This window comes from Gouania willdenowi, chromosome 4, assembly GCF_900634775.1.
Source record: "Gouania willdenowi chromosome 4, fGouWil2.1, whole genome shotgun sequence".
NCBI classification, from domain to species: domain Eukaryota; kingdom Metazoa; phylum Chordata; class Actinopteri; order Blenniiformes; family Gobiesocidae; genus Gouania; species Gouania willdenowi.
This window is the reverse complement of record NC_041047.1, coordinates 10,168,990-10,184,494: the sequence shown is the minus strand read 5'-3', so window position 1 is coordinate 10,184,494 and position 15,505 is coordinate 10,168,990. Positions and strand designations below refer to the sequence as shown.

Sequence of the window (15,505 nt, the reverse complement as noted above, 5' to 3'; positions counted from 1 at the left end):
TATTTATATATATATATATATATATATAATGTTTTGTGTGTGAGCTTTATGGAGAAAATGTATCAGATGTTCATTTTTCCAGATACAATAGGTTCTGTGTCCAGGCTTTTTCCAAACAGGCATTACCTCCAATAAAAGATGCACTTTAAGCGTGACAACTACCAAGCTGCAATCCACAGGAGGGCATTGGATCCTTTTATAAATGCTCCCAGTACAGACGGCTTTTGATGGATTGTCATAATGGCGATCTCATCATATCATGGATGACTAAAGATCCAGCTCCTCCACAGATTTTGGGGTCACTCCACTGTGGGTGTAAGTCTGGCACAAGGCTGACCTGGCCTGCACTGACCTATGTAAATGTGTTCATTGTGACAATGTGAGATCAACTGAGGATATTGTTTCATGTGAATCGGATATTGAGGACAGTGATCTTGATATTTAGTGATGTGTATATGATAATAAATGTAATATAGGACATATATATTTAATATGAATAAATTAAAATTAAATCTTGTTTACAATAATCACTGCTCTAGTATGCAAATTGACGATTCACCATTAAATGTGTTATTTTGAAAAGTGTTTTTTTATACATTATATTTTGGCTTAATTCTATTTGTTATTCAGATTTTACCTCAAATATTACGTTTGAATTGGAACAACATAATGAGAAGTAATTGGGATGTTAATGCTGCAGAAGAAGTTTTCTTGATAATCTTACCATGTTTATCATGTTAAGATAGCAACTTAAGGTATATCACACATTTCAAACTGGTATATTTTTTGGTTTATTTGAGGTTTGAACGTGCAAAATTCCCTAACTTTTTCCTAAGGAATCTCTATATATTTCTGATGAAAAATATAAAAAAAGTAGGTAGTGCCCCCCGGGGTGGAACGAAACCCTATATTTCTAGGCCTCTTTTAAATTACCGATGGCGGCCTACAATGTTTGTGAGGTCTAGTGCTAAAAACCTGAATATTATTATAAACAAATTTGTTTTTTGACCAAAAGTCCACTAAACCTTTGCAGTGCAGTATGACCGTACCTTGCTGCCAATGATGGAGCGGACTTCATCGTCGGGGGAGGTTGGCGTGCCAGAGATGTCCGGGTTACTGTTGCTGAGGCTACGGGAGCGGTTGAGGTTGAGGCTGGCTGGTCGGACAGCGGAGCGAGCCATAGTTGCATAGTGAACTGAGCCCCCCAAACCTCCGGGGCCTGAGATGACACACAAAGACAGAAAAATACTGCACTGTAAATGGATTGTACAGGGCCGCCCAGCCCCACTGCTTAAACCAGTTCAAGCCTTTTTGTTGCCTTTACTAAGGTGGACCCAACATGTCTACAAGGGAACTAGTAGAAGTAAGATATCTGCTAGTAAAGCCATTTGCAGCAGCACTAATGAACTAGTGAAAAGTATGTACCAGTACTAACTTGCTAGTGCAGGGAAAATACAGAAACAAAAAAAATCATGATAAGTTGGAAAAAGTGTCACTGACTGAGGCTTCATATTGGGTGCACAGTCCAAAATGAAACATGACAACCAACCATTTGCTCTATAGCTGTAAAAGGCACACATGCATGTTTAGTTCTATTTATGACTTGTTTTTAATTTTTTCAGTTTGAAATTATTTCTATTTAATATTTATCTTTTAACGCTTGATTTTTTTTTCATAGAGGCAAATAACTGTATCTACACTTACAGACAGTACATTATTTAATAGTAATAAGGGTTGTCAAGTTAAATGCATGTTTTTATTTGATCAGTTTGTACCGATGATACATTAGGGATGGAGTGAGTTACGGGCCCAGGGATCCAAACTCGCTTACGGCCCCAATTTGGACAAGGCTATGGTTGTGAGTAACCGGAGTGTGGGATACAGGCTGGGGGATAGGTTTGGAAATACTTCACTTTCCTCATCTATTGAAAGTTTAATGTAAAAACCACACTTGTGAAAACTCACCTTTACTCGCTGACAACACAGGAAGGGCTTACATCTAAATCACTGCTAGAGTGTAGTTAGGTAAATGTCCCGAAACATTATACCAGCGTTTCAGTGATGCCCAACCTGCCATGAATCCCTGACTACAGAACCACTGATTCAGGGGTTAAAAGATTTGTACATAAATGTACAGCATGTACTGTCGAGGATCTACCTGCTAAAGACGAGTTGAGGTCTGTGTTGTGCATGCAAGTCAAAATTGATGCAAGAATAAAAAAAAAAAACACAAAAAACAAAACTAATTACAGCAACATATTTGTTCAAAGGCACAAAGTGACAATAAGAGGGGAAAAGAAAAAAATGTAACATAAAAAACTGAAGAATACAATAAAAACTACATTGACTGTATAATACCAGGCGATGGCGAGTTGGGGTCAGCGCTGGGCAAACGGAAGACGTAATGGATGTAGGAGGACAGCAGGCAGTTGCGACCGTGCATGTCCTGGCTGGTGTCCAGGTACTTGTGTAGTCGGTTCACAATGGCTGACATGACCTCGAAGGATGCCTGACCAAGATTGACTAAACACACACGTGCACGCACACAGACACAAGACAGCACAGTGAAGATAAAAGTCCGAACCTTTAGGGATGACACTGGATCTTTAGCATCTTCAAAGCTGATTTAAATTCATCATATTTTTTTTGTGGGTAATTTTTGACTCTCGTACCAATTTGACCTGCAATGACAGGCGGCCGCACGGCAAGCAACACCAGCTTGTCGAGTAAAAGGTGAAGGAATCGAACCACTGGTTCCAACTGGGAAGAGTTAAGAGCTGCTATGCTGGTCTTGAGTTCAGCTTCAAGGTTGTTCTCACTAATGCGCATGTCTCCAATCCTGACTGGAAACATGTGCTCATCCAGGGCATGGACCAAAGCAAAGAACTTATCCAGATACTGGTCCTGGGGAGGAAGAGAGGTAGAAGTAGGAAATGGTGAGAAACAGAATTACTGCTAATACAGCTTAGCTGGGGCAAAAAGAGTTTTTCCTCTGAATGTATTTCAAATATCACAGATTTTCCATTATAGTTTTTAAATTAAATAGTTTTCTAAGGCATAAAGGGAAATGTATTAGTACAATAGTGAAGTGTAGCACTCTGGTAAAATGTTTAAATTTGTTCTCATGTGAATTGTTACAACCTGTGTGTGAATGGTTGAAACAGCCACCACTTCAACGTTGAAAACTCCTCGATGGTTGTCCACCCACTTCATCCCTGGAAGAGGAACCTGAAACACAAAGATATCATGCTAAATCTGACATGTAGCAAAAAAGTAAACGATGCGGTGTAACTCCACATATTATATGAACCGTTGCATAGCAATTGTCAATCAGAAGGATTACAGTTACTCCGACCTATAATGGACATTAGCAACAATTATCAGATGACAATTTATACCAATAAATAACAAACCACTAGGACAATTTAAAAACAATTTGCTTGATTTGAAAAAACTGAATAATGTCGTACATCTGGGGAGAGGACAGAATAGGACTGTGGTGGCTTTTCAAGTGATACAGGCAGACAGAAGTGTCCCGTTCGAAGACGACCATTCTGCAACATGGGGATCCACTGGAGAATGAAAACAACAGGAACAAAGTGAGCATGAGACATCAAACATAACATAAATGCTTTCAAACAACGTCAATAGTAACAAACTAATAAATAAACATTTGTAAATACAAAAAAGTAAGACTGAAAAGAGTCCGGACACTTTACTCCACAAGGATTATAATGCACAATCATCCAAAATAATTTAGGGGCATCCATGAAGTCAGAAAAATTATGGTCTATTGTTCTATGAATCTATGATAACCACATTTATTTGTTTTTCTGAATAATATCCACTGTTATCCAGGAAGTTTATTATTATATATGCCATAGTATATAGTCATCTTAAAGATGTAAATCCTTGTTTTAATCAAAAATAAGCTAAAAGTGACCAAAAATGGTGGAAAAGGTGGTGAAATAGAATTTTAAAAACCACAGAAATTGGTTAAAAGTTGCAAGTTAGAGTGGGCAAAAGATCAGAAAAAGCGATAAAAAAAAAAGGTTCAAAGTATAAATATTGGCTTAAAAGTGACAAAAAAATAGGAACAATTAACTGGCAAAAAATGGGCAAGACAAATGGTGAATGTGGTTAAATTGGCAAAAAATAAGCATGAACTCTGGTGAAAAGAGGTTAAAAGTGACAGTAATGGGTCAACATATGTGACATTTGGCGGAAAAAGTGGTGGAAAGGGTTGATAAGTGTCGAAAACTTCTTGAAAGTGGAAGAAAAATGTGCAGGAAAGGCATTGAAATTTGATGGAAAACTGGAGTAAAGTCACAAAAATATGGCAAGAAAAAGTGATAAAAATATGTTCAAATATGGCAATTTTCGTGCAGTGCCAGAAAAAGGATAAAATTAAGCAAAAATGGGCTCTTCTTGAAGGCATCTGGTGACGCCCTCCCAGTGTCTCATAACACCGACCACAAGGTTGAGAACCCCTGATTTAGTATTTTTTTTTAAAAATTCCTAATTTTGCTTTTACTAAATCCATGCACCTTTTCGTTAGACGGACATACCGTGTACCCGACGGGGGTCTCCAGGGGTGTGTTCTGCTTCTGCTGGCAGCTGACGTGGTAAAAGGTAAAAAGGATGTGATGGTGGTCCGACAGAGAGGCCGGCAACTTGATCTTGATCTCATCATGGAAGTCTGGTGATCTGTAGCATTCAGGAATGACAACACAAGGGCTGGGCATCAAAGTGCTTTGAAGTGGACTGAGTGATTGATTAGAGATGATATCAAAAGCAATCAAACAAAAACCAAGAACAGGTCGGTAATAATTTAACATACCACGACTACATCCTTTACAAATTTTTATAGTTTTTAACTTATTATTCAAAACCACTGTATTCAAATTACACTTCTATCACAAGCTTTACAACTTGGAACTCGCCCAAATGGCCAAACAAGTATCTTCATAGATGTTATGTCACATAAAACTCAGAAATTACATAACACACTATTAGTGTCCTCAGTTGCATTCTTTAATGGTCCAATGGAGAAAATGTTCTCTGCGAGCCGGTGCCAAGAAACTAACAAACACAATTACATCAGCCTCTCTATAAATCCTCTGAGTGAGGAGAGCAGGAGGGTTAAAAAGACTCACAGAGAGGCCCTTTTTTCTCATGAGAACAAACACATTGCTTTAAAGCCCCATAAAAAAAGGACGTTAAAGAAAGCAGTGTTTTCCACATTGAGACATTGGCTATGTTTACATGAGAGCTTTAATTCAGAATGAAAGAGAAATCTTCTTTAAAAAGATTTAGAATGACCATGTAAACACACTTAATTCGGAATTAAGTGTTTTCCATGTAAACCTTAATTCGGAATTAAGTGTTTTCCATGTAAACCTTAATTCGGAATTATTATTTCTATGTAAAGCAGAAAACTTTAATTCTGAATTATTTTATTCGAAATAATTAATTCAGAATTTAAAAACGTTCATGTAACCACTCCTCTAAGAGTTTAAATAAACAGACTTTCTCGAAAAGTTTAAATTTAAACTAAATGTATTTAAACAGAATTTTTTTTGAGTTAATGTTATGAAATACTTTCAGCTTTGAATTTTTTAATTCACATTTAATGTAAGCATACATTATTCTGTCAATACATTTTGAAGTTACGTGGCAGCTGTTGATGAATCGATGTGCAACTGGTTTCTTGCTTTGTTGTGAATTAAGATGCAACATTTCCAGTCTTAAAAATATATTTTTATTCATATGATGTATATTTTTTTTTAAACACACCCCACAGCATGCTTTGCACATTATTTAAATGATAGATAAAACATGCACCCACCTGTTATGGTACACCACCGCAGTGTAGGCCTCTTTAGAGAAATCTGCACAACTTGACTTTCCAAATATTACCTGGGATACATGAAAATAACTTAAAGTCTGACTTATATGGTAAGCTGTTCGTCGTACACACTATTACAATGTTGATTTATAAGCATGAAAGAACATTTGTATACGTACCGGCATTGCATTGTTCGGGTCCTCTCCGTTCATAAATTGCACTTTGACTGTGATGTTGCGGGCAGATCCTTGGCGATTGGCAAAGTTCAGACTTTGTGGGTTGACATACAGCAGGTTCCTGGAAATTAGAGAAGCACGGGCAACATTAAGAAAATGCTTTAAAAGGAGAAATAAACAACTTGCAGCGGAAAAAAAACTTTTATTTTCTAAAAAAAAAAAAAAATAAATAAATAAATAAATAAAAATAAACAAAAGACGACATATTTTTGAGAAAGGTTTTGATATTTTGCATAAGTACATCTGCAGATTAAAATGAATCTTTGAAATATTATCTGAAAGTTGAATTTGCAAACTGCTTTAAGATGAAGCCTCATCACAGGCTGCATGAATTAAAGGTAACTGTAGTGAGTTTTAATTGCATCAAATCAGCTTAGGACAGAAGAAGTTACAGGTTTGTGAGAGCCAGAAATCTTGCTTGTTTGTACGTGACCAAATACCTAATTTACCGAGGAATTTGCCAATTAATTCATTAAAAATCCTACAATGTGATTTTCTGGATTTTTTTTTTTTTTATTTTGTATCTCATATTTGAGGTATACCTATGATGAAAATAACAGGCATCTCTCATCTTTTTAAGTGCAAGAACTTGCACAACTGGTGGCTGACTAAATACTTTTTTGCCCCACTGTATATATCATAAATAAAATCATATACAATGTACTGAATGTTGGATCTTCTGAAAGAGTTTGCAAATAAAATTTACTCCAGGTATCCTGTAACAGACATCTGAATTAATCATCAAAACACAGATGTAAAGTAAATGACAGCAGACTCAGGAAAATTCACAGCATTTTTGTAAAATTATGAAGAGTAATTTACAAACAAATGGATAGAACTTCCCCTAACACAGATGATTTTAATTGATTTAAAGAACTGAATAATGGTATATATATATATATATATATATATATATATATATATATATACACATGAAATTTAACTAATGTATGAATATATTGTCAGCAAACTGTGTCTATTTTCACATTACAACAAGGTGGGTTTTCATTTGCTTGGGAAGCAGAAAAGAGGCTCTAATTTAAGAAGTTCAGAATAACCTAAAGATCCGCTGACAAACCGCAGTGACGTGGGTCAATCTGTGGGGGGTGGCCTCACAGGAAGCACAGCTGAGACCACAATCCAGAAGGAAAGCATGGGAATCAGGGGAGTATTCATCTATTTGTTCTTCTATCCAGTGAGTTTGCAGAATCACACTGACAGCATTAAGTGAGCAGCTGAATGTGAACTGGAATAGACCCCAGAAGGACTTTTCTGTGGCAAAGGCAGGTAACTCCGTACAAACATAGCAGGGAGATTGACCGACTGGTTGGTCCATTTCATCAGATTCTTTTGAGGTTAATAAGTAATATCTGTGAGGGCAAAACTAGCAAACTTCCCTGCACTAAGTACAGCGTATACAAAGATAGTTGTGACCACATGCAACTTTATAGTATGTGGGGCGAGGAAGATATGAACAATTAATTTACTCTTTCAATATTTTATGACTGAGATTTTTTAAAGTTTGTAAAGAATACTAGATGTTTTATACTCTTCAATGAAATCAAGCAAGTATTTCTCTGATATATATCTATATATATACACATACTGTATATATATATATATATATATATTAGAGTTCTTGCCAGTGCTGTTGAGCGTAGGGTAATTTTTCTCTCCTATGGTGTGATGTCGCCCCCTACGGTGTTTTTCGACCAGCGTTGGGGGCTTTTCTGTTGTTTTTTTCCTTTTTTTTTAATGGGTACCGTTGTAATAATTGTTGCACACAGACTTCCAGGCGTGCCTGTGTTTTTAAACTCTTTTTAATCTGTATAACCGAAAAACACATACATAAACCCACCGTCTATCTTGTTCCGATACTCCCGTCTTTACCTAAGGACACCGAGGAACCCTGAAGCCACGTCGCTGCCCCCGATGTTGCCTGTGTGCATCCTCCACTTGGTAACCATAATCGGCACATGAAGCTGCTCGTCATGTTTATAACTCACAACAGCCGTGAATACCGTCGGGTTGAAACGGGTTTGGGCTTAAAGAGACATCGGCTTCATTCTGGTCGGACGGGTCCGGGGCCAGGTTCTGTAGGGCTCAGGCTGGGTCAGGTTTTCTTATTAGGTTTTTTAGGGTCCGCTTTGTGACCCATAATCACCGTCCAATATAAACGGTGTGCTTAATAATCTAAAAATTAATGAGTTGGGGGGGTGGGTGGGTCTATAACAGTCCTAGTATTACTGCAGGTCCCACATAATACCTAATTTAAATTTGAAAAGTGCATATTGAGTTATTCTCGATTAGTCAAAATTCCAAATAAATAGGTTAACATATTTTCCTCTAAACAGAAAATGTTGCGGTTCATATATTTGGTGTAGTTTGTCAGGGGAAGATCATTATTTTTTGGTTAAAGAAAAACAAGAAAAGAAAAAAAAAACTACAAAAAGTTTAGTTTTAAAAATGTTTATCCTTTACCAAGTCCATATCTACACACTTTCCAAACCATTTAACTCCTCCGTAAAGGGGATATTTCTGTGTGAACTCAGTAATGAGCATTACAACTAAACACTTGGAGGATCTGGGATGATTGCAGAAAATTGGGGAACTCACAGACAACCCTTGAAGCTCGGGGAGAATGTGCAAACTCTGCATGGAATACCAAAACCTGGAAGTGAACCGAGAACTTTCCAGCTGGGAGGCAGTTTCTAACTTAGCCACTCGTGTAACTTATTTTAAACGGAAAAAAACAGAAATGTTTGTTAAATAATAACAACACAGATTGTTTAGGGAATTCAGAGCCATGATAAAATGTTATTTTAAATTAAATTTGGCTGCAGGCGGTGAGCATCACACCTTGGAAAGTGCTACAGCCAGTGAAGTCAGACTTAAATTCAATTTCACTGAGCTGCAATGATGTACGTATATGTGCGAGTGCTGCTGCCAGCTTAACGGTGATGAAGCAAAGTCTCGGCATGTTTACTCTATTTATGAAATATTTTCATTCCTCCCTCAGGTGCATTTTGGTTCCCCTCATAATAAATGCAGCTCATTAGAATGTGTAAGAGGTGTTTTTACACTTATCACAGGAATGGTTAAAGGTTTTAAATAAGAGTCAGTTTGAAAAGCAAGCAATAAGCCACCTATAAAACTTTAAAAAGGCTCGCTCACGCCAGATTCCTGAGAAGCTTGACAAAAGTGTGAAAAGTTTTCCAAAAAGGAATGAGGTAAAGTGCTGACTGCTAATAAAGCTTGAGTGAGAACACACACAGTCAGTGTTTTGACATTTTTTAAAAAAAAATTTTTTGTATTACAAATTACAAATTATAAGAGATGCTTCAATATGCTAACCAAAAAAAAACATTTTTAATCTCTTAACTTTTTATAAAAATAAAAAAGGTACAAAATAGAGAAAGAATGAAAGGGAATCTATAAAATTACTTAAAAAATATTGACATAAATAAATAAATCACTAAAATGTGATGATACACATTAAGTTTGCAAAAAAAAACCCCGATGCTGCCTACACGTTTATTTAATTTTGATTGTTTGTTTTTATTACCAACTAAAAAACATTACTAAATTACTAAACTAACTACTAAATTACATTTTAGGAGATGTTTCAATATGCTATAAACACTTCTATTAACCTTTTTATTTATTTATGTATTTATTTAAAAAAGAGTGAAAGGGGATCTATGAAAATACTTAAAAAAATATTTAAATAAACATGTCAATTATTAAAATTCACTGAACAGCTCTTCTTCATTTCAAGTTAAAGGTGAGCAAATAATCATACATGTATATGTTTATATCTATCCTTTATCCTTTATATCTATTATTATTATTATTATTATTATCATTAATATAGTGCTTCTGGGATTTTTATGGTTCTTTGCACCATCCACCAAGTTAAATTCTATGTATTGTTTTATCCACTTGGTGAATAAAAACTACACAGCTATGTAATAGGAGTTTCCAATCCATTGTAAAAGTGAGAACAGTTGGGAAAAGCTTTAAAGCAACACGCTAATCAAGAAATTACATTTCTAAAGATGAGACTGAGCAATAAACCCACAATGAGGAGAACACACTGTCCAAGCCCAACAACATCATTTATAGCCAGAAGGAGCTCTACCCTGGCACTGATGACTGACCTGCTCCCCCCTCCCCACACAGAAACGGGGGAACTCATCGAGGAGGGGGTGGGGGTTAAGCTGATTCAGCAGGATGCTAGATCAAACTAGGAACATTAATTACACACAGCATTATCAATCAGAGCAAAGCGTGTGCAGAGTTATAAGGTCTGAGATTGATCAAACTGGCCATGCATCAAAATGGGTGATGGCCATTGTTGGCTTTCTGCTGATCAGCCAAAGTGCTGCTCCACAAATGGAGAGCAGGGTAGAGTAGGGTGTGGCTCACTGAGGGGATTGGGGTTAAATGGTTACTAAAGGAGAGTGGGGGGGGGTGCTCTGTGGGATATTTGCTCAACGCTGTGATTTGTTTGTTTAAAGGAGGGAGGGCTGGAGGGCGATTTGGGAGGAGGTGGGGTGCAAAGCTAAAAACAGTCCGGTTTAATGATCAGCCCGACCACCCCCCTCCTCTACAGTATATAACACGAGGCAGCACGCTGCTTTCATCATTTTACCGGCAAGGAAGTCAGGTTTACAGAAGGGAGAAGTTTGGAAACAGCACAGAGGGGAGAAAAATATTTTACATTTTACAAATTAACTATGGGGTCTTTCTCTTTTTTACTGGTGTTAGTCAGTCTAACTGCTGCATTCTGCCTGGAAACCTCCAACAGGCATGAAAATCCCACCATGCCTTTTCAGAGTTTTACGACTCCGCCAACTGAAGCAAAGTCCCGCTTTGCCATGCTGGACGATGTCCGCCTCCTTGCAAATGGCCTACTTCAGTTAGGCCAGAGTTTACGAGAGTTCGTCCACAAAACCAAGGCGCAAATCAACGACATCTTCCAAAAGCTGAACATCTTCGATCGCTCTTTCTACCAGCTTTCTGTGGTGACCTCGGAGATTAAGGAGGAGGAAGAGGAGCTCAAAAAGACCACCAACTACTTGAAGGCCAACAATGAGGAGATCAGGAACTTGTCACTTGAGATCAACTTGAAGATCAATGGCATCATTCAGGAGCGAACTCAGCTGCAGAGCAAGGTGGGCACCCTGGAGGAGACGCTCAAAGGAATGTCACAGACCATGATTCCTGCCGACCAGCTGAGTGAAATCACAAAACTCAAGGTATGAAGCTACAACAATTCAAAAAAAGGACTGATTACTTGTAAGTGATTATAAATCAAAGCCAGTTTTTCAAGCAATGAAACACATTAACACACCAATCTTAATGTTAATCAGCAATTATCTACCATTCTCCGAAATAACAAGAAAACTATTATTTGATGATCAGCCATAAGCCTTTCTGAACTCAGTCAACATGGAAACAAATAATTCTAAGTGCAAATCATATGCTGGATTGTTTCACTGCCAATAATTAACCAAAATGTCTGCCAGTCTATTTACCCATGATTCATATTACAATGATACAACGATAATGCAGCACTTTAAAAAAATGTTCAAAGTTTGTCAGTTGTTAGCGGTAGTCCTATTTGACATAGCTGTTTGATCTCTTTCAGGGCGTAATTGAGACTCAAGAGAAAACAATCACCGACCTTCTGAAGGCTGTCAAGGAACAGCATGATCAGCTGGACTATCAGAATGTCAAAATAAAAAATCTGGAGGAAAAGGTACAGTCTCTTGTCTTCATAAATTCCTCTTCTCGACTACAGAAGAAATAACATAAAATAATAAAATTGACCAAACAATCTTTGTTTTTACTCTCTTGCAGTTCAGCTTCGACACTTTTCAAGACACAGTTGACAAGTCAGTAGATTCAGATCCTGTGGGTCTTGATATGTTTGAGTATTTGACACAAAACTCAACAGTCTCTGAGACAAATGGTATTTATTCAATTCTGCAATCAGAAAAATTCAGCAAAAAACAAAAGAAAAAGAGATGCTATTTTTGAGCCTTTATTTGGATTCTTATAATTGTGTTTCAGACTTTCCAGCAGACTGCAGTGAACTTTTTGAGAAAGGAGAAACCAACAGTGGAATTTACATTATCAAACCAAACCAATCAGAGCCATTCAACGTTTACTGTGAAATGGACCAAGGTGGGTGAAGCCCCAGTAAAAAGGATATCAAGCCAAACTGGAACACATTAACTTTCAGTGCATCTGTTCCTTAACTTTCATTTATTTATTTTGCTCTTCAACAGATGGAGGTTCAACCGTCATCCAGCGAAGGGTAGATGGTGCAGTGGATTTTGACCAGCCATGGGAAAAGTACGAGAACGGTTTTGGAGTTATAGAAAGTGAGTTTAGAAATATCAACAATTTTAGAGCTGCTACTACTTTCAGCAAAAGGCTGACCCGATGGTTGCTGAAAAGGTGAACAATCAAAAGTGAGCACAAATTATTGAGTGCAGAGTGATTAAACTGAATATAGTGGCATAAGACGAAACGCAACGTCAGAATCCCAACTTTGAGTTATTCACATAACACAAAAACAGGTTTAGTGACAACTTACATCTCTACATGAGAGGTTGCCCTGCTCTGGCACATTTTAGATGTTTCCTTTGTTAAACACACACCGCACTGCATTGAGCAGCCCATTATCAGGTCCTCTGCTAAGCGTGTTTGCTAATTTCATTGACTTTAGGAGAAGAAAACCTCAAAAACACGTGGCCCTTCATGACCACGTTAGATAAAAAAAACTTTACTGTAAAAGAAATTGAGAATTTTCTTTTTTTTTTTACAACTGTGTCTCCAACTGAAGGTGATTTTTACTCTATTAACAATCACATATTTCTACTTTATAGTCTGTAAGTAACAATATGATCTTTGCACCCTGCAGAGGACTTCTGGTTGGGACTGAAGAAGATCCACAGCCTCACAAAACAGAAACTTTACATTCTGCGTATCGATCTGGAGGACTGGAAGGACGAAAAGCACTGGTCCGAATACCGCTTTTCTATAGAAAATGCCTCTAAAGACTACGTGCTCCGTGCTCACCAATACTCCGGTGACCTGCCTGACTCCATGGTTAACATCACTGGTACTGCATTCTCCACAAAAGACAGGAACAACAAAAACCACAGAAACTCTGACTGTACACGAAATGACACAGGTATGGGACTTTACAAAAAAAAACGCGTACACCGCTAGTTTTGATTTAAGCAAATATTATCCATAACACTTTACTTTTATACATAAGGCTGACATTACGCTGTCAGTATTAGGACATGACACCTGTCATTAGCATGAATGAGGTGTCATGAAGGCTGTCATTAAGTGTTGTTCGTTACCCTAACCCTTAGTTACCCTAACCCCTACTTATATCAAATTCTTTTCACTGGTTTTTATTTCCTTTATTACTCTTTTTTTCTTTTTCTTTATGGTTTTTTTAGCTTCCTCGAAATAAACGTTCTATCCCTACCCAACCCCTAACCGTAACCCTAACTCCACTAGTACCCGCCACCAAACCCAAAAAATGCCAACATAGCTCCAAAGGTGTCATAATTTAGCAAACACTTAATGACACCCTTCGTGGCACCTTATTTATGCTAATGACAAATAATGACAGCGTAATGTCAGCCTTAGGTATAACACTGTAAGTAAAGTGTAACCATATTATCTGTCCTGAATGTGTTTCAGGTGGTTGGTGGTTCTACGCTTGTGGTGAGTCCAGTCTCAACGGGAGGTACATGTGGCTGAGGACAAAGGGACGCTCAGCGAGGAGGAGGGGCATCCACTGGAAGCCTGGCCCTGGTTTTCCCTCAATGACCCTTAGAATGACCAAAATCACCATACGACCTGCACCGACTGCCATGACCGCTGCCTGAACCTCAAAAGCTACAGAAAAAACAACTGATATTGTTTTCACCCTTTTAGTCTAACCAAAACTGTTCCAGTAGCACAAGCTTCAGAGGCTGCACTGTGCACAGACACACGTCACAAGTCGCTGGACATGATGATGCAACATGACACGTGGGTTGTTAACCTGCTGGGCCTGGTCCAAATGGAATAACACAATTTCCATTATGCAACAACTGCCATTACTTACAAAACTGATATATTGATCTACATCAGCAACCTACTTCTCTGTCAGACACAAAAACATCAGAGCGCTGCAAAGTGACACACACTCACAATGCATTACGCAACCAGCTAGGCTCAATATAAATGTGCTTATTTAATCCAAGCTCTTTACAAGTCGATTGGCTCACACGCAGGGCAGAAAGTGTCTTGATTGAATATTTTTGCTGCATGTCACTACGGCTAAAACACCCAGAGGGTTACGAGGCATGTAAAGTAATACAAAGTTTGAAATCACGAATGCATGTCAATGGTCTGCACACAAAAAAAAATCCATTCATTTTCCCCTTTGTCCATTTTCAGGGGTTTGTACATGAAATATGTGTATTTTCCACACTCAGAATCAAACAGTGGCTAACAAGCCATCCCAAAAAAAAGAAACTTGGCAGTGCACTGATTTAGTTTTCCTCTTTTTTTTGTAAAGTATTTAAACCATATTTAGGCTCGAACATATTTAGGCTGTTCTTCACTGTGTATTACCTTTGTTATTGAGTCATATTGACTCTTTTTTTCCCAATACTGCAACATAGCATAGCAATCTCCACTGTAAATATGCCTCAGACTACTATACTACTCCCAATGACTAAACTATGACATATCTATGTGTACCAGCTAATTATATTTATGACAAAAAATAAATACATCTCTACACTAACCATCTGATGTCACTTTCCTTTTTTCTACTTTGTTGCACCTGGGCTGCAAATTTAAGGTACATTTTGTTTCTGTGTCGCGATTATGACGAATGCTTATAACATAAAAAGCAAAACTAAAAAATGAGACGAATAAACACACGTCAGTTATTTTTTTTATTGCAATGATGCCATAAGAATAAAAGCATCTTTATGTCATGTGATATGCAGTTAATGCTATGAAAAAGGAAAAAGATTTAAATCTCCATAAGAAACTCAAATTGTTCTTTAAAAACCCTGAGATTTTTTTTCTAGGCAAAATCGCCCAGCCCTAAGTGCTTCTCTAACTGGTAGCCCTTCGGACTATTTAGTACATGCTAGCCGTAAGGAAGGAGGCCGAGGACAATTGAGCGTGAGAGCCACTATCCAGGATGAAACATCCAAGATCCATAAGTACATCAAGGACAAGGCTCCAACAGATGACGTGCTCAGTGAATGCCTCAAACAATGGGGAACAGAAGACGAGGTGCTGGTGGTTCCGTCATGGGAGGACAAGCCCCTACATAGGATGTACCACCGAAACATAACTGAAGTGGCGGATTTCAGGAAATCGT

General features: G+C 37.7%; 2 protein-coding genes across 21 annotated transcripts in view; one reads left to right on the top strand and one right to left on the bottom strand.

The window, feature by feature from the left end:
• dock7 (dedicator of cytokinesis 7) overlaps window positions 1-15,505 on the bottom strand; it is a 66,626-nt gene that overhangs the window by 31,587 nt on the left and 19,534 nt on the right. For all 20 annotated transcript variants that reach the window (XR_003673934.1, XR_003673935.1, XR_003673933.1 and 17 more), the window contains exons 15-22: window positions 6,028-6,145; window positions 5,849-5,919; window positions 4,569-4,707; window positions 3,471-3,572; window positions 3,142-3,228; window positions 2,673-2,904; window positions 2,359-2,523; window positions 1,050-1,219 (exon numbers count right to left, since the gene is read on the bottom strand). Coding sequence is in view for 17 of the 20 variants with exons in the window: in XM_028445071.1 (XP_028300872.1) it covers window positions 1,050-1,219; window positions 2,359-2,523; window positions 2,673-2,904; window positions 3,142-3,228; window positions 3,471-3,572; window positions 4,569-4,707; window positions 5,849-5,919; window positions 6,028-6,145 (1,084 nt within the window). In the remaining 3 variants the exon portion in view is untranslated. The remainder of the gene's footprint in view (window positions 1-1,049; window positions 1,220-2,358; window positions 2,524-2,672; window positions 2,905-3,141; window positions 3,229-3,470; window positions 3,573-4,568; window positions 4,708-5,848; window positions 5,920-6,027; window positions 6,146-15,505) is intronic.
• Window positions 10,750-14,865, top strand: angptl3 (angiopoietin-like 3). Its single transcript, XM_028445086.1, has 7 exons — window positions 10,750-11,345; window positions 11,738-11,848; window positions 11,950-12,061; window positions 12,163-12,276; window positions 12,381-12,476; window positions 13,019-13,291; window positions 13,819-14,865. The coding sequence occupies exons 1-7, from the start codon at window positions 10,824-10,826 to the stop codon at window positions 14,004-14,006; spliced, it is 1,416 nt and encodes a 471-aa protein (XP_028300887.1). The 5' UTR covers window positions 10,750-10,823; the 3' UTR covers window positions 14,007-14,865.

Coding starts and splice junctions, on each gene's coding strand:
- angptl3 (XM_028445086.1), top strand. CDS start 10,824: ATGGGGTCTTTCTCTTTTTTACTGGTGTTAGTCAGTCTAACTGCTGCA. Junction 12,277..12,380: donor TTACTGTGAAATGGACCAAG/GTGGGTGAAGCC, acceptor GCTCTTCAACAG/ATGGAGGTTCAACCGTCATC. Junction 12,477..13,018: donor CGGTTTTGGAGTTATAGAAA/GTGAGTTTAGAA, acceptor TGCACCCTGCAG/AGGACTTCTGGTTGGGACTG.